At 43.9% G+C, this 19,157-nt stretch overlaps 1 protein-coding gene across 2 annotated transcripts in view; it reads left to right on the forward strand.

The window, feature by feature from the left end:
- Window positions 1-19,157, forward strand: part of EPHB3 (EPH receptor B3) — a 138,278-nt gene that overhangs the window by 113,569 nt on the left and 5,552 nt on the right. For both annotated transcript variants that reach the window (XM_026689819.2, XM_087965414.1), the window contains exons 7-15: window positions 597-765; window positions 861-966; window positions 3,139-3,191; window positions 7,593-7,715; window positions 7,823-8,070; window positions 11,165-11,380; window positions 12,935-13,084; window positions 13,199-13,392; window positions 13,694-13,849. In XM_026689819.2, coding sequence (XP_026545604.2) covers window positions 597-765; window positions 861-966; window positions 3,139-3,191; window positions 7,593-7,715; window positions 7,823-8,070; window positions 11,165-11,380; window positions 12,935-13,084; window positions 13,199-13,392; window positions 13,694-13,849 — 1,415 coding nt within the window. The remainder of the gene's footprint in view (window positions 1-596; window positions 766-860; window positions 967-3,138; window positions 3,192-7,592; window positions 7,716-7,822; window positions 8,071-11,164; window positions 11,381-12,934; window positions 13,085-13,198; window positions 13,393-13,693; window positions 13,850-19,157) is intronic.

A 19,157-nucleotide genomic window follows, 5' to 3' on the forward strand; every position in this document is an offset into this window, starting at 1 on the left:
TAAAGCCATGGCTTTAAAAGGAGACTATAGCTCAGTGAGCAAATACATGGTGTGGATCCAAGAAGTCCCCGATCAAAAGGCTAAGTGTCCAAGATTGTAGAAAGCTGGATGCCAGACCTGCCACCACGGAAACCTCTAAATAGAAACAATCCTTGGCTCCACTTGTTGAGAAAGGTTATAGTTTTATTAGAAGTCAGGCGTATTGCAGTAATGCATGGCCAGAACAGAGAATCATGCACCAGAATCCCTACGTTCAACTTTTCCCTCCCCCAACGGCCTCCCATCACTGACACGCACACCCCATGACTAATCATATTCAGGCAAGTTGTTTTCAGAAGGGCCACTTCAAGCGTAGGTTAGCTGGGTGACCTTGATGCAGGGTCTCAGGGAGATACAGCAGTTACTTTCCCTTTCCCTCTCCCATCCGCTTTCCCTCTCCCATTCATGGCAAACTTGTCGCTGCATGTTAGTGAAGCGAAAACAAGCATAAGGGGGCAGCTGACACTGGACTAGACTAGACATAATCCAGGCACATAACTCAATAGTAGGGAAGGGCCGGATTCGTTTCTGAGATGCCTCTTTCCTCTTTTCCACAGCAAGGCCAGACTGATGGCATTGCCAACACCGTCACTAGCCAGAAGAATGCGGTGCGCCTGGAGGGACTGAAGCCTAACACTGCCTTCGTAGTGCAGGTCCGGGCTCGCACAGTGGCAGGGTACGGCCAATATAGCTTTCCCATGGAGTTTCGGACACTGGTTGACGATGGTATGCAATTTGTCCTCTGCCCCCACCTCTTCCACTTGGCTCTCCTGCTCTTGTTGGCTAAACCCTTGTCCTTTGTGTCATCCCACTGGTGATAGGCTCCAGCAGCAAGAGTTTCCAGGAACTGCCTCTAATCGTTGGCTCAGCCACGGCAGGACTTGTCTTTGTGATCGCGGTGGTGGTCATCGCCATCGTCTGCTTCAGGTACCACCTCTTGAAGGGCTTGGGGCTACCTGGGCACCAGAGCTCACGGGAGGAGCTCACGGGAGGAAACAAGTTAGATAGCAGCTGCTCCAAGAACTTGGCCCAAATCTTCAATCTCGTGGGGTTCTTTGGGAATTCTCTGCATACAAGTGTGGTCAAGGCTCCTCGGAAAGTTTGAATCCCTCTCAGAAGCATGGCGTAGTCCTCCTGCTTCAAAAAGCAAAGTGAAGTAACCACATTGCTTCACCTCACTCTGTTTTACAGCCCTTTTCGATCTTGTTTGGTAAGGGCAGTGAGAGAAGGCAGGGTAGCTTTACTAATAGTCCTCGACTTAAAGGCCACAATTGAGCCCAAAGTTTCTGTCCCTGGGACACTGCAACTGTCATAAAGACGACTCAGTTGCCAAGCGTCTGAATTTTGTGACCATGCAACAGTTGTAAGTGTGGAAAACAGTCTTAAATCATTTTTTTCCAGTGCTGTTGTAATTTTGAACGGTCAGTAAATGAACTGTTGTAAGTCGAGTCAACTCATCAAACACTCCTATGCCTGTTTTAGTAGTTGCCGTTAAAAAAGGGGAGGGGAGGAAGGAAATCTGGAAGAGCAATGCAGCAGTTTGAAAGCGAAAGTACATTCCAACTCTTATCTTTAAAAGATTGTAACTAAACTACCACAGCTTTTGCCCGCAAATATATTTAATTGGGAATGATGTCACTCAGTCCGTGAATGGGCTCAATTGGAGAATCTGATGAGACACATGGGGGGGGGGGTGTCACAGGGGACTGTAAGTTAGCTATGCCAGAGTTGGCTTCATACAGGGCAGTGCCAGCATGTCGCTTCTAATAAATCCTTTGAAGTTTTTTGAAGTTTGGCTTGAGAATCATAATTTAATTAGGGCGATTGCTGGAATCCTGACATCGAGGACTATAGAGTTAGCTACAGGGTGTGTCAGGGCAGTGAAGGTCTTCCAGGCTGGTTGACCTTTGAAGCATGGGCCCCAGCCTGGAAAACCTTCACTGCCCTGATACATTGGGCTACGTCCAAGCTTGGAAGCTTTGATAGACGCTGAAGAGAAGTCCTTGAGATACCTTCTCCACCCTGGCCCATTTCCATTTGAGGCAACACTGGTTATTTTGGGTGGGTGCCTCTTCCATCAACAGAATGGATTGCATCTCACTCCGTGGTGCAAACCACTCTTCATCAAGGCGACTCTCAGTTGCTCCATAGAGGCGTAATGGATAATAAGCAGGGTTGGGTGATTGTAATTGTTACAGCTTTGGAGACAAGGAACCTTACCAAAGCAAAGCTGTGGAAATCCAGCTGTGTTGGTACATGATCTGTGATTGGAAAATCAGGGTTTATTTAAAGTGGGTTTGAAAATGAAAAGGTTTTTTTTTTTTTTCTCTCTCTCTCCTTTGTATATAAAGCATGAGTAATCCTTAAAGTTCGTAAAGTATTATTGAAAGTGAATTTTAATGTATGTTAAGAGGAAGTTTTAAAAAAAAGAGTAAAGCTTTTTAAAAAGATGAGTTAGGACTTCTTGATTTTATAGATGTTTTTAAAGAAACGTTTAACATTTTAAAATTTAGAGAGAAAAAAGTATTTTTTTTCCCTTCAGGGTTAAAAAATCTGAAAGAGCATACTGAATGTTATTAATAGGAGTTATGACTGTCTATAAATATTAATGAGCAGATATAAATATATATTGTTTCACACAGCAAGGAAAAGCAGAGATTGTTAAATTGATTCTTTTATCCAAAGAAGAGAATATACTTAATTTTGTTTTTGTTTGGAAATTGATTCCAGACTGTGTGCTTGTGATTGGGGGATGGGGATGAAATTTTGACTTGGTTTTTGTTGGATAGACAGGTTTATTGTTATAGAAATGGCTAGTGTATATATACTGTTGTACAAAAGTAAAAAGTTGAGGTGGTAACTTTATTATCTTCTGTAAAGAGAGTTGGAAGTCAATGTCTTTTTTTTTCTTTTTCCTTCCCCTAGTTTTCCATTACTTTTTATTTTCCTTTGTATCTTATATTTTGAGAAAAATTAATGAAATTTGAACATCAGAGTTTAAATTTGGGAGAAAATGGCGGAAGCCGTTGCAGTTCAATATAAGTCAGTTTTTGCGGACAACTTGCATTTTGGGTGATTCTTCCTCTCTTTCTTGGCCAGGAAGCAACAAAACAACACCGAATCGGAGTACACCGAGAAACTGCAGCAATATAGTGAGTATCATCTGATTGTGACATACACCCCACATGTGTCAGCTCAATAAAGTAGACCAGACTAAATAACCAATCATATATACTATTTTTATTGTAAAAGCAAGGGTGGGATGCAAATTTGTAAACTACCGGTTCTGTTGGCATGGCTAGTGGGTCGAGGCCAGGTGGTCATGTGACTTGATGGGCGTGGGTTGTTGTTTTTGTGGGTTTTTTTGCCTCCTGGGCCTCAGGAAACCTCCTGGGTGAAGCAGTAAAACAGCGAGGGGGGAGATCAGGTGTGCCGCGCAATTTAGATTAGCTAGAAAGCAAGGAATCTGATGATTTCCTGCTTTCTAGCTAATCTAAATCGCATGGCACAGCTGATCTTCAGAAAACAGCTGATGTGGGGGAGGGAGAAAATACCTTGATCTTCCGAGTGAACCGATTCTCTCCTAGCTGATCTCCAGACCTACCTGTACGCCCGAACCGGGCCAAACCGGTAAAATCCCACCCCTTTGTAAAAGCTATTGAAAAGAATCTTGCAAGTCCGAATCCGTTTTCTCTTTGCTCTCTTTATTTACATGTGAACCAAGGTGGAGTTGTGGCATGAAACAAGTTCTTGTGTTATTTTCCTGGGCTAGGCTCAAGCCCCTCTTACCTGAAGGTTTGTCTTGGTGGCAATTCTTCCTCCTATCCCTCAAGGCCATTCCCTCTTCTCTCCTCTACACCATGGTGCATGTGAAAATTGGCCTTGTAACCTCTCTAGATATTTTCTTACCCTTCCATTACTGCAATGTAAGGATCAGGTTCTTGCATTTTGCATGGAGATCAGCGTGATACAAGTGCACAATTCACATCCCCTTTGATGCTTCTACCTTGGCTTCCATAAAGTTAATATATAAAAAGAAGCTACCCGGGAACAAGGCAGTTTTGTAAACTCTGATCATTAGCAATGGCAATAGCAACTTAAACTTATATACTGCTTTACAGGGTTTTACAGCCCTTTCTAAGCGGTTTTACAGAGTCAGGGTATTGCCCCCAACAATCTGGGTCCTCGTTTTACTCTCCTCGGTAAGGATGGAAGGATGAGTCAACCTGAGCCTGGTGAGATTTGAACTGCCAAATTGCAGTCAGTCAGCAGAAGTAGCCTGCAGTACTATACTCTAACCACTGCGCCACCACAGCTCATAAGACATAAGACATAAGAATTTATTTGTCATTACACTGCAAGCGGGTGCAACGAAATGAGGTGCTCTTCCACAAAGTAAAAACTGGACAAACACCACTAAAAAGAAAAAAATTAAACTAAACACAACCAACCATACAATCATCTCTATGCAATTTAAAAATGTAAATACCCCATTACTCTCAGCCATTTAATTCCACAAAATCTTATGACCCTGCATTCAAACTCAAAACTGCACTTGGATAAAAACTGTTCTTAAATCTGGTCGCTCCTTGTTCTTAATACCCTAAATCTCCTTCTCGATGGTAATAGTTCAAAGAGCTGATGTCCTGGATGAGAGGAGTCATTCAATATATTAAGTATCTTCCTCTTACGTCTATTCCTATACAGTTCTTCCAAAGAGGGGAGTGAGCAGCCAATGATGTTTTGGGCCGCCTTGATCACCCTCTGAATTGTTTTTCTCTGCCACTGTGCAGCTCGAGAACCATACACAGAGACAGTAGGATAATATACTCTCAATTGAACTCCGATAGAAGGTAGTCAGTAGACTCTCAGCCAGTTGTTGTTTCCTAAGAATCCTTAGTAAATACAACCGTTGTTGTGCCTTCTTAATTAAAGCAGCGGTGTTTGCACTCCAGGTCAGGTTATTTGTAATGATGGTCCCGAGAAACTTACATTCAACCACCTGTTCCACACGAACTCCTCTATATACAGTGGCTGAATGTCTGCTCTTTTTTCCTATAGTCCACTATAACCTCCTTGGTCTTCTTAATATTAAATAGAAGATTATTATTTTTGCACCAGCGGATAGCTGTAATACCTCATCCCGATATGCAGACTCATCATCCCCAGAAATAAGTCCTACAAGCGTAGTATCGCCTGCAAATTTCATTATCCTATTGTTGGGATGTTTATTTGTGCAATCAGATGAATAGATGGAGAACAGTAGTGGACTAAGGACACAACCTTGTGGAGTGCCAATGCTAAGTGTCTTGACAGTAGAAATATAATCATTCAGTTTAACTCTTTGTGGACGATTTGTTAAAAAGTCCAATATCTAATTTTTGTTAAAAAGTCCAATATCTAAATTAAGCTAAATTGTCTATGGAGATTCTCAATCATCCAGATCATGGTTGACCCAAAGATGATTTTTTTTCAAAAGGCAACTAGACTTTCTTTGTTTCTTGAAAACATTTCATTTCTCGTCCAAGAAGCTTTCTCTTGGATGAGAAGCGAGACATCTTCAAGGAAAAACCAAGTCCAGTTGCCTTTTGGAAAAAAAAAAAAAAAACCTTTGGGACTTAGCTAGATTGGTATCCCATAAACCAGGCTTTTCTCAACCTTAGCAATTTTAAGATGTATGGACTTCGTCTCCTAGAATTCTACAGCCAGCCTACTGTCTAGGGAATTCTAAGAGTTGAAGTCCATGCATGCTGGCTGGAGGATTCTGGGAATTGATGTCCACGCTTCTTAAAGTTGCCAAAGATGACAAACACAGCTAGTTTTTAGTTTTATGGATTTTTACTGATTTGAACTATTTATTTGTTAGGCAACTTTATCTTCCATCTACAAAGGAACTCTGTATGGTAAACATAGATAACAACAGAATTCAAATGTGCAATCAGTTAAGGGAAAACTAGCTCCAGGCCCTTAAACCTCATTGCTAACATATTGTATATAGTTAAGCCTATGCCAGAGCTACATTAATATCCTGGCCCCAGCACCAGCTCTTAAAACTTTCCAGAAAACCAATACAATATGGTTTGTTTTATTGCTTATAAATAGATTTATTGATGATTTTGCTATGACTATATGTATCTTGAACTGGTTTTCCTTATTTATTTGTTATAAATGAAGCATCTTTATTGGCTTGCGTTTTTGCAATGTTATTATGTAAAGATTAGTTATGACTGGTTGTCTTCACATTCTGGTCTTTTAAATGTGATTTAATTAGTTTGTTGTGCATACTGTGCATGCTATAAATTATTTGTAATTATAATTATAAAATAATAATTTATAGTCTGACTTTTTACATAGTTTATGTTCTTTTATATTGCTTTATTTCAGTTATGGTTGTTGTTGCTGCATTATTATTATTTTCAAAATATTAGTCTGATCAGAAGACAGTCAGCAAATTGGGTAATTTAGCATCATTTTATTGCCATGTCTAGGAATTGTCAAAATACTTTCATACACATGTTGTCATGTGGTTCCAAGCAAAGGCGTTTTTTTGTAAATTAAATGTTGTGAAATTATATAGTTCTTGTGAAAATGGGTTTACCTATTCAGGTTAATCATGGGTTTTTTTTCCAGTTGTGTAATTTGCTACTAGGCTTCCAATCACCAGGATAATCAGGAAGAAAATATTTATATAGTATATTGACTGTGTTTTATCTATCTCTGTCTCTAGTTATCTAACTATTTCTCTCTATCCAGTGGTGGGCTGCACATTTTTTAACAACCAGTTCTCTGGCTGGGTAGGCATAGTCACTCATCACACCCAGCCCTGCCCACTCGCCTCAAAAGAGGAGGTAAGATTTAGCCAGTTGGGGCTAATCCCACCACTGGCTGGCCCTGCCCCACCCATTTTTGGGCCTCTTTTGGGGCAGTTTTCAGGCCGTTTTTCAGGCTGTTTTTGGCCCAGAAAATGGCCTGAAAACAGCCCGGAAAATGGGTGGGGCCAGCCAGTGGTGGGATTGGCCAGTTCACCGAACTGTGTCTAATCTTAACTATTGGTACGCCAAAACCGGTGCGAACCGGCAGCAGCCCACCTCTGTCTCTAACTCTGTCCTTGTCTCTATCTATCTATCTATCTATCTATCTATCTATCTATCTATCTATCTATCTATCTATCTATCTACCTATCTCTCTCCCTCTATCTATCTATCTATCTATCTATCTATCTATCTATCTATCTATCTATCTATCTATCTATCTATCTACCTATCTCTCTCCCCTCTATCTATCTATCTATCTATCTATCTATCTATCTACTTTCTCTCCTCCTCTCTATCTATCTATCTATCTATCTATCTATCTATCTATCTACCTATCTATCTCTCCCTCCCTAACTATCTATTCATATCTGTCTGTCCCTATCTATCTGTCTGTCTATCTATCTTGGATATGGATATGGAGGTCTTTAACAGATATGAACCTTAAATATGGCCTCCTCAGAGCTAACAGACAGTCTTTTTCTCTCATCTACCCAAATCTTCTTATCTCTGCCTTTGCAGTTACTCCAGGAATGAAGGTTTATGTTGACCCTTTCACTTACGAAGACCCAAACGAAGCTGTCCGGGAATTTGCCAAAGAAATCGACATTTCCTGTGTAAAAATCGAGGAAGTGATTGGAGCAGGCAAGTCACCCAGCTACAGCCCAGTTGGCTGTCCTCACAGCATCTCCAGGAGGGCAGGGGGATGTCGGGGTATTCTTTGCTATTCTTGCCTCTCCTTTCCTCCTCAGGTGAATTTGGGGAAGTTTGCCGGGGCCGCCTCAAACTTCCGGGCAGGCGGGAAATCTTCGTGGCCATCAAAACGCTGAAGGTGGGCTACACGGAGCGGCAGAGGCGGGATTTCCTGAGCGAAGCCAGCATCATGGGGCAGTTCGACCATCCCAACATCATCCATCTGGAAGGCGTGGTCACCAAGAGTCGGCCAGTCATGATAGTTACGGAGTTCATGGAAAACTGCGCCCTTGATTCCTTCCTCCGGGTGAGGACCAATCTCTACTCTCCCTTAAAGCTTATAGTAGTATTTCCCAACCGTAGCAACTTGAAGATGTGTGGACTTCAACCCCCAGAATTCTGGCTGGGGAATTCTGGGAGTTGAAGTCCACACGTCTTAAAGTTGCCAAGGTTGGGAAACCTGGTTTACAAAGTGATCCCCCCACCCCCCACTTTCCCCCAAAATGAGAGTCCATCCCAGTTTTTCTGCAAGGCTTCAACTTGGTTTATTTCTTCACTCAGGCCTCTATTGTCCTGGCCTCCAAACTAAAAACTCAAGGAGAGTTATTCTGTGTTTTCAAGAGTAAATATAAGGAGAAGATTAATGTAGATTAATGTACAAATTAGGCGGATTAGGAACTTGGCAGAGATTGGTGTAGCACTGCCTGGTTTTGGAATGATGGATCTGTCTCTTTGACACATGGCGAGAGCAATTGAAGGCATCTGCTGCCTGTTTCTCCTGAGAATGCTCAGAAGTTTTCCAGGAATTACCTCTTCATTCGCCTGCATGCATTAGTTTACCTCTTGAGAAATACTTGTTGAGTCTCTAAAAGGATTGCAGAGAAGGGCAAAAAAAAATAATGATTAGGGGACTGGAGACTAAAGAACAGTTGCAGAAATGGGGTATTCTTGAGAGTTTTGCAGCGTTAATTCAGCGCCAGAAAAATAAACACGGGTGGCTGATGCTACATTTAACATCTTTATAAACATAAGTGGATTTTACAAACCAGTTGTAGATTTCTCCAACATGGAGCAAACTCGGACAGAAACATGTTGCAAGTTCAGAGCAGAGACTCCAGTCTTCAGCAAGCAAGCAAGTTAGTTTCATCTTCAATAGACCGACTCAGAGCTTCAACAGAGCTGCAGAGTTGCAGAGCTTAATATAGAGCCACGCCTAAGCTACTTTTGCTTTCAGTTTCCAGCCTAGGCTACTTCTAGTTTCAGTTTCCAAAACAGTCCTCATTGGCTGACTCTGCTGCTATGCCTATTCATCGTCTGACCTTGATACCAAGCTCTATTCCAGTTCATGAGTATCCTGACAGGTAGGGCTACTTGAATGAAAGCAATGGATGGAAACCAATCAAGGAGAGAAGCAACCTAGGACTATTTCCTGACAGTGAGAACTGTTGATCAGTGGAATGACTTCCCTTCAAAAATTGTGGGTGCCCCATCACTGGAGGTTTTTAAGAAAAGATTGGACAACTGTTTGTCTGAAATGGTATAGAGTTTCCTGCTTGTGTGGGAGTTGGACTAGAACAGGGGTCTCAAACTCATACCTTCACATGATGTATCAGGATTTCCCCCCATCACTAAACCGGTCATGGGCGTGGCCGGCGCATGACGCATCTGGCCCGTGGGCTGGGAGTTTGACAGCGCTGGACTAGAAGACCTCCAAGGTCCCTCCCAACTCTATTTATTGTGTTAAAATGACTTTCTTTTGAAATGAAATAAAGCCACGGCTCTTACTATGTCACAAGCGCAGTGCACAAAGCGATGGTGCACAATAAGAGTACAGGAAGATAAGGAAAGTGGGTGGGTCTGTTGTACATCATGCAGGATTCTTTCCAAGCGATGAGGTTCACTTCCACACTTCTTCTTCCTAGCCCCAGAGGCTGAGGCCAGCCTGCAGCCGGCTCTCTGTTTTTCCAGGTGTTTCCCAAATATGCTTGTAATACCATTAGCGTGATGGGAAGACATGAGACAGGTGGTTGCATTGGGAATCTGCGAGTTCTCTCGTTTCAGAACGATGGATGGAACTCATTACAACCAGGCCTGTCTTCGAAACAGCTCAATGCTAGGAGATAGAAAACATCTCAAGGTGCTGGCTAGAAATAGGATGCAGATACTAAGGAGGGTGAAGTTTCTCTTCATCAGGAGTGCCTAAACTTTTTAAATACTATTTAACTCCCTTTGGCCTTGGGGAGAGTACAAAAGTTCACTTAGTGAGCATTCAAAGTCACAACGGCACTGAAAAAAAAATGATTTATGATCATTTTTCACGTGTACAACCGTTGCGATGTACAACAATCTTCAAACTTACCAAAGTTCATTTTGTGACCGAAGTCACAAGGGCACTGGAAAAACGAGTTATGATCGTTTTTCACACTTACAACCGTTGTGGCATCCCCTTGGTCACATGATCAACATTAATGAGCTTCGATGGCACAGTGGTCAGAGTGCAGCACTGCAGGCTACTTCTGCTGACTGTCAACCTCCTGCAGTTTGGCAGTTTGAATCTCACCAGACTCAAGGCAGACTCATTCTTCCATCCTTCCAAGTTTGGTTAAATGAGGACCCAGATTGTTGGGGGCAATAGGCTGACTCTGTAAACTGAGTAGAGAGGACTATAAAGCAGGGGTCCCCAACCACTGGTCCGCGGACCGGTACTGGTCCGTGGAACAAGTCCTACCGGGCCGCTGGCTTGCTGGGCGCCGCCATCTTGTTTTGATGAAAAAGTGCTTCCGGTGAGCTTTTCCGGAAGCGCTGGGCGCCGCCATCTTGTTTTGATGAAAAAGCTCACCGGAAGCACTTTTTCATCAAAACAAGATGGCAGCGCCCAGCTGATGTCGGTACCGGGCCGCGCCATAAAAAAGGTTGGGGATACCGGGCCGCGGCGTAAAAAAGGTTGGGGATCACTGCTATAAAGCACTGTAAAGCGGTATATAAGTCTAAGTGCTATTGCTATTCATACACTTGGCCACTGACTCATGATGGTTGCCATGTCCTGGAATCCTGTGATCATCGTTTGCTACCTTCTGAGAAGCAAAGTCAGTAGGGAAGCCAAATTCAGCTAACAACCATATTACTAACTCAACAACTACAGTGATTTCACTAAACAACTGTGGCAAGAAAGGTCATACAATGGGGCAGAACTCACTTAACAACTGTCTCGCTTAGCAACAGAAACATTGGGTTATGTTACAGTCATAAATCAAGGAATACATGTAGAGTGTTTTTTTTGTTCAGATCACACCCTCGCTGAACTCTTAGAACCATCAATGGAAGGGCTTTGTATGAATTTCGAGCAGAGGATTTTATTTTTCCCAAATTTGTCTGAAAACCCGCCCTTCTTATCCCAACAGCTGAATGATGGGCAGTTCACTGTGATCCAGCTAGTTGGCATGCTGCGTGGCATCGCGGCGGGTATGAAGTACCTCTCGGAGATGAACTACGTCCACCGAGACCTGGCTGCTCGCAACATTCTGGTCAACAGTAACCTGGTGTGCAAAGTGTCAGATTTTGGACTCTCACGGTTTTTAGAAGACGATCCCTCTGACCCCACGTACACCAGTTCACTGGTAGGTAAAACGCTTGATGACGTCTCTCTCTTCCATCATGAAGATTTTGCAAAAGTAGGGTGCAGGATTCCCATTCTACCTCGGCTAAATTTTGCTGAAAGACCTGTTATTCGTTCAGTTGGTCCCATTTGCTAGAGACTCCACAATCACATTTTCGAGGAACAGAGGGACCTTGCCAACCCAAAACTATAAGGACATAAGCTGGATACATATCTAGGGCGATTCTCAGTCATCCAGGTCATGGTTGTCCCAAAAGAGCTTTTTCAAGAGGTAACCGGACTTTCTTTGTTTTTCCTTGAAGACGTTTTGCTTCTCACCCAAGAAGCTTCTTCAGTTCTGAAGAAGCTTCTTGGATGAGTAGCGAAACGTCTTCAAGGAAAAACAAAGTCCAGTTGCCTTTTGAAAAAGCACCGTTGGGATACCATCCTATGTCATTGTGTGGGAATAAATCTGAAATTGATGAACAGACCTTGGTTATCTGAGAAGACCAGTGTATGGAAAACAGCCAAGAAAGCCTCGTACTGTAGATCAGAAGTCTCCAACCTTGGCAACTTTTAAGACTTGTGGACTTCAACTCCCAGAATTCCTCAGCCAGCATGCATGGATTTCAACTCTCAGAATTGCCTAGCTAGGGGAATTCAGGAAGTTGAAGTCCACAAGTCTTAAAGTTGCCAGGTTTGGAGACCCCTCCTCTAGTTTAGACCTCTTTTCTCAATTTTAGCAACTTCAAAATCTGTGGACTTCAACTCCCAGAATAGCGGTTAGGTTACAAAACACTAAATTAGACAAGGAATGGCAATGTTATAGACATGTCCATCTTGTTTCCTTGACTGCGGCATGGGAGTGGTTTGGTATCTGTTTATGACATCACTAGGATTTGAACTTGATTCATAGATTTTGTTAGAAACAAATACACATTAATGTAATGAATGATGGATTTATGGGACATCCTGCCACTGGGCCAAACGGCTTTAAAAAGAATGTAAACAAATCATGAAAGAGTAGATCTGTCAGAAGGCCTTGATGCCATTTGCTTAGGAGGAGAAAAGTGGAAGCCAATATTATCTTCCAATGACTCTTGGAAATAAGGACTTGGCTTGGAAAGAGTGGGTCTGATCCAGCTGCTAGAATTAGCAATTTGGTTCTTCCCCCATGACTGTCGGCTGGGGAATTCTGGAAGTCCTCAAGTCTTAAAGTTGCCAAGTTTGGAGATTCCTGTGTTAAAGAGATTTGCACAGAAAAAGGGCCCAGCTCTTGTATGTAATTAAAGATAAGAGCCATGGTGGCGCAGTGTTTAGAATGCAGTATTGCAGGCTAACTCTGCTCACAGTCGGGAGTTTGATCCTGACTGGCTCAAGGTTGACTCAGCTTTCCATCCTTCCAAAGTCGGTAAAATGAGGACCCAGATTGTAGAAGGCAATATGCTGACTCTGTAAACGGCTTAGAGAGGGCTATAAAGCGCTGTGAAGTGGTATATAAGTCTTAAGCGCCGTCGCTGTTACTAAAGTCAGGTGGACATTTAACCCTCCCATTGAGACTTTAATCATCTTTCAGGGTGGTAAGATCCCAATCCGGTGGACGGCCCCAGAAGCCATCGCCTATCGCAAGTTCACTTCCGCCAGCGACGTCTGGAGCTATGGCATCGTCATGTGGGAAGTGATGTCTTATGGTGAGAGGCCGTACTGGGACATGTCTAACCAAGATGTAAGTAGGCCACGCCCAACTGGAAGAATTTACAAGGGGAAAAAAGGGCGGGGGGAGTTAATAGCTGGAGCAAAGCTCCAGGGGTTGAGTCCTTGTTCTCCGCTGCTCTTCCAGGTAATCAACGCAGTGGAGCAAGACTACCGCCTTCCTCCCCCTATGGACTGCCCCACTGCGCTGCACCAGCTCATGTTGGACTGCTGGGTACGGGATCGCAACCTCCGCCCCAAGTTTGCACAGATAGTGAATACGTTGGACAAGCTAATCCGGAACGCAGCCAGCTTGAAGGTCATCGCCAATGTCCAGTCTGGGTCAGTGTCGTTTGCCCCTTCACCCTCTCCAAGCACAGGCAACCTGCTATGTCTGGATTAGTAGCGTCAAGTCTCTAGTTCTCATGGTTTATGGCAGCCAACTGGATATAACCTTGGGAGGTGGAGTCAGGCAGCAGCCGGGGCCTGAGCGAAGAGCCCCAACGGGTGGACTGGGAACCAGATGGCCCCCCCTAACCTTCTGCGTGCCGCAGGACCATCAGGCCTGTCCCCGTGGCTCGGCCACCCACCACCCCACCCCTTTGAGCCGCCTCTGACCTCTGGGCTCTCTCGTCCTTCGCAGCGTGTCTCAGCCGCTCCTGGATCGCACGGTGCCCGATTATACTACCTTCACTACTGTGGGCGACTGGCTGGACGCCATCAAAATGGGACGGTACAAGGAGAACTTTGGCAACGCCGGCTTTGCCTCGTTTGACCTGGTGGCCCAAATGACCGCTGAGTAAGTAGGGAAGGACAGCAGACTAGGATGGCGGCGGGAGAAGCAGCCATCTGCTGCCCTGCTGGGGGAATGAATCTGATCTGGCTCCTTCCACCATGCTTAGGAAAACTCTTGTGCGGTTGGGGGAAGAAATGATAGACAGTTCAGTGCAGGCTGGGTGTGTGCTGTGGGTTGACTTGGAGTCTCCAGGTGAGTGCCATAGTAAACACTGGACTTGCTTCACTTCTGTCTCTAGGGCTCCCTATAGGGAAACAGGGTTTAAACTGCTGAACAGGAAGATTCTCGTTGGAATCAGTGCTGGGTGTTTTTAAATAAATGTAGGGTCCTTTTTTAAGGGGGCAGCGGGATGGCTCAGTGGTTAAGATGCTGGGCTTGTCGGCTGGAAAGTTGACAGCTGAGGTTCAAGACCCAAGTGCCACATAATGGGGCGATCTCCCGTTCTTGCCTCAGGTCCTGCCTACCTAGCAGTTCGAAAGCATGCAAATGCAAGTAGATAAATAGGTACCACTTCGATGGGAAAGATAACAATGATTTGTGATGTCATGCTCGCCACGTGACCACGGAAATGTCTTTGGACAGCGCTGTCTTGAAACACAGGTGGCCAATGTCCCTTAGAGTCTGCAGCAACTAGTGGACTAAAATCCTCAGGGTCTCAATTACTTTTTATTTATTTTTTTAACTGCTCCATTCACTAGGTGAAAAGAGACCAGGATATCTTGTCGATACAGGGAGGCAAATTATGGGTACTTCACTACTTTCTGGAGTCCTGTTGGGTTTTCAGGCCATGATAAAGAGAAGGTAGTTTGTCATGGACTGATCGGTATACACAATTTCCAGGAGGTGTTTTACTCCTGGTCTTGAGATGGAAGGCAAGAGGGTCACTGTAAAACTACGGCCCTTTGTTGATCTTTGACTGCATCTCAGAAACATGTCTGGTAGTCAGATAATCCTTAACTTATGACCACAATTAACATCAGAAATTTTGGTTGCTAAACAAGGAAGTTGTTAAATGAGTTGCACCTGATTTATAATATATATTTTTTTGCCATACTTGTTAAGTGAATCATTGAGATTGTTAAGTAAATCGGGCAGTCAAATGAATCCAGCTTCCCTCCCATTGATTTGCTTATCAGAAGCCAGCAGGGAAGCTTCCCAATGGCGATCACGTGTCCCTTGGAAGCTGCAGCTCTTATAAATCTATATATATTGGTTGCCAAGCCCCCAAATTTTGATCACGTGATCTTGGGGGTTCTGCAACAATTGTAAGGGTAAGGATTGGTCATAAGTCATTATTTTCAGTACTGTCGAACGTTTGATTAGCTGCGGAACAAATGGTTGTAAATCAAGGACTACCTGTTTTGCTGGACACCTGGCAAGTAACAAAAATAACAGAGTCGGAAGGGACCTTGGAGGTCTTCTAGTCCAACCCCCTGCTCAAGCAGGAAACCCTATACCATTTCACACAAATAGTTATCCAATCTCTTCTTAAAAACTTCCAGTGTTGGAGCATTTACAATTTCTGGAGGCAAGTTGTTCCGCCAATCAATTGTTCTAACTGTCAGCAGATTTCTCCTTAGTTCTAGGTTGCTTCTCTCCTTGATCGGTTTCCATCCATTGCTTCTTGTCCTGCCTTCAGGTGCTTTGAAGAACAGGTTGCACCCCCTCTTCTTTGTAGCAGCCCCTCAAATATTGGAAGACTCATCATGTCACCCCTGGCCCTTCTTTTCATTAAACTAGACATATCCAATTCCTGCAACCCTTCTTCCTATGTTTTATCCCCCAGTCCCCTAATCATCTCTGTAGCTCTTCTGTGCACTCTTTCCAGAGTCTCAACATCCTTTTTATAGTGTGGTGACCAAAACTGGATGCAGTATTCTAAGTGTGGTCCTACTAAGGCTTTGTAAAGCGATACTAATACTTCACGTGATTTTGATTCTATCGCTCTATTGATGTAGCCTAGGACTGCATTGGCTTTTTTGGCACTTCTGGCTAATATGTGAGTCACTGTGACTTACACAGAGCCTCGATGGTGCAGTGGTCAGAGTGCTGTACTGCAGACTACTTCTGCTGCAGCCAACTGCCTGCAATTTAGCAGTTCGAATCTCCCCAGGCTCAAGGTTGACTCAGGCTTCCATCCTTCCGAGGTAGGTAAAATGAGGATCCAAATTGTTGGGGACAATATGCTGACTCTGTAAAACCGCTTAGAGAGGGCTGTAAAGCACTACAAAGCGGTATATAAGTCTAAGGGCTATTGCTATTGTCAATTAGCACTCCAAGATCCCTCTCACAGTTACTACTATTGAGCTAGATATCACCTATTCTACACCTGCGCATTTGATATTTTTTGCCTAAATGCAAAAATCTTAACTTTTTTCTACATTGAACTGAAGAGAGTAAAAGGGATTACTCTCTGGGTAACAGGATTGGTTCCAGGCTGGGAAGAAAGCAGCAGGCAACGTCCTTCCTACTACCAGTATCATGCCTAGCAACCTTCCCCATCCCTGCTTTTCGCTCTCCCTTTAAATCCAGGGCTTGTCCCAGGAAGGATCATTGTCTGCTGCCGACTTCAGCTCGTTCTCTGCCAGTCCCCCTCCATGTCTTTTTTCTCCTCTGACCCGTCTCCACCTTTTGCAGTGTGGGAAAACTTCCTTCGCAACATAGACAGGCCATCAGGATGCAAGCGATGCTCTTTGTGTGCCAGACCCACAAATGAAGAAAACAACAACCGAAGCAAAAATAAGCACGCTGGGAAAAATTGCTGTTTTTAACAAAAGAAACAGGGAAGGCAATTCATCCAATCAATCTGTGTTCTTGTTCAGAAAGCAGAGGGGAATTATCTATTGAACCATTTTTGTAAAAAAAAAATTTTTTTTTAAAGACTCTTAGTTACATCATGCTCAAGGAAGACCAACATTCAAGCTTCAGGACATTGGGATTACCCTAACCCAGGATTTCTGAACCTGAACAATGAGAAGATGTGTGGACTTTGAATCCCGGAATTCCTCAGCCGGTATAGCCGGCTGGGGAATTCTGGGAGTTGAAGTCTACACATCTTCAGGTTGCCCAGATTGAGAAACGCTGCCCTAACCAAATGCCCCCAAAGATAGGAAAATACTTGCTGGGCAGAATTCTGTCTAGAACACAAAGCAGAAATGGCCATAGAGCAGGGAAGTCCAACCTGGGCAACTTTAAGACCTGTGGACTTCAACTCCCAGAATTCCCCAGCCAGCAAAGCAACTTTAAGACTTGTGGACTTCAACTCCCAGAATTCCTCAGCCAGAAAAACAACTTTAAGATTTGTGGACTTCAACTCCCAGAATTCCTCAGCCAGTCATGGCTGGCTGAGGAATTCTGGGAGTTGAAGCCCTCAAGTTACCAAGGTTGGACATCCCTGCCATAGAGGATGGAAGCCGGTGGCTGCACGGGAAGGGCAACCCCAGAGCAGACAGTCCAGCAGTTTTTTCAAAGTCTCTTCTCCCACCTGAGGTGGCATCTACATGAAGACCTTCTTCCATTTTCCCATCAAAAGACCACTTTCCCATCAGATCATGCTGATCAGTCTAGCTGCCACCAGATTGTTACTGAGGTGGAGGCTTCTTTGTGAAGACCTATTGCATCCTCAAGAATAAGTTCTATCCTCAAGAGGTCTCTCAGTATAATGTGGCTGAGGCCTAAGAGGATATTGATTTGATCCATGAAGCGTTTTGATGTCCTGAAGTATCCAGGGACCCCTAAACTGGTCAGTTGTGCTCCAACTGAAGTTGTGGGTGATCCATCACTAGAAGCTTTTAAGAAGAGATTGGACAGCCGTTTTCCTGACATAGTATAGAATCTCCTGCTGAGGGGGTTGAACTAGAAGCCTTCCAAGGTCCTTCTAACTCCATTATTCTGTTAACTGTGAGTTTGGGAGACAGCCATAGTGACATTAACATGGAGCCAGTTACAACAGCAACACAGCATACTGAATGTGATACATGGCCAATATATCAATTATTGCCTTGATATAATACATTCAATCAAATTAATCAATCCACACAATACTGGTAGTTTTTGACTTAGGACTATTTATTCAGCGGCCATTCAGAATTACAACGGTGCTGAATGAAAGGAGTTATATATAACCCCTGCCCAAAGTTATGGCTGCTGCACTGCCCGATGGTCTCATGAATAAAATTCGGGTGCTTGGCAATCCTTGGCAATGAATCTAGGTCGCTCCCAAAATGGCCTCCACCTCTTGGACAGAGCCTCCCAAAATGGCGCCTGCCTACAGAGCCATAGGAAGGCCATGTGGTGGGTCAGCTGGTGAACGGATTGAGCCGTGATGGCGGGGAAGGGATGGGTCCCAGCAAGGTGGAAATCAGCCCCAAGTCCTATGGGGACCCAGTAGAGCAGGAAAGCGTAGCACAGATTATCTCGGGTTGGGGGAGGCTCTGGGAAGACCACATGTGAGCTGGATGGATGCTGCAGTGCAGGTCTCTTGTCTCACCTCCAGGCACTCTGAGCTGCATTTAATGACCCACACAGTTACTACAGGGATTGTGGTTGGGAGAACAGGGATTGTGGTTGTTAAACAAAGTAATCACATGGGTGCTTCACTTAAAGACTGCCACGACTTACAACCACAAAGGGCAGGATCCATTACAGTAGCAAGGGTTACCTGTACCATTTGCCATGAACTATTCACCCAGGTTTCCTTTGCCCAACATGTTAAATCTCTCTCTCTCCCTCTTTCCATCTCTCTCTCTCCCTCCCTACCTCCCTCTCTCTTTCTCTCTCTCTCTCTCACACACACACACACGCACGCACACACAGGAAGAGAGAGAGAGACAGCTCAAAAACTGCTCTAAATTGTTTGTTGAGTTATTGTATTCAAGTTATATGTCCTCCCATTTGATTTATGATTCAGGGTAGGGAACAGCAGGTAATAAAACAACAAAAACATCATCAAAAACTAAAAGTTTAACCCTAACCCCAGTTGGCATGCATACAGAGATCTAGTAGGTCTTTCTTGATCTGCTAAGAATGTTGCATGAATCTACCCACCGTGAGCCAATCCATTTGGAGAAAACCTACATGATCCCTAATCTCAGATGCCTATTTGACAACAAATTGATGATGATGATGAAGAAGATGACAGTTTGGTAGCGCCTTTTGTGATTAACAAATGTTATTAAAAGGCAGAAACTCCTGGTGTTTTTTTTTTCTTTGTCACTATACCAAAAATCTGGAAATGTGTTTGAATGCAATAGGAATGGCTAGGATCTCAACTCATCCATCCCAAAAATTGCATTGCTTGGAAAAATGCAGA

The sequence above is a fragment of the Notechis scutatus genome, chromosome 4 (assembly GCF_049901735.1).
Source record: "Notechis scutatus isolate UNSWTSFEM ecotype Mainland chromosome 4, rNotScu1.2, whole genome shotgun sequence".
Classification (NCBI taxonomy): domain Eukaryota; kingdom Metazoa; phylum Chordata; class Lepidosauria; order Squamata; family Elapidae; genus Notechis; species Notechis scutatus.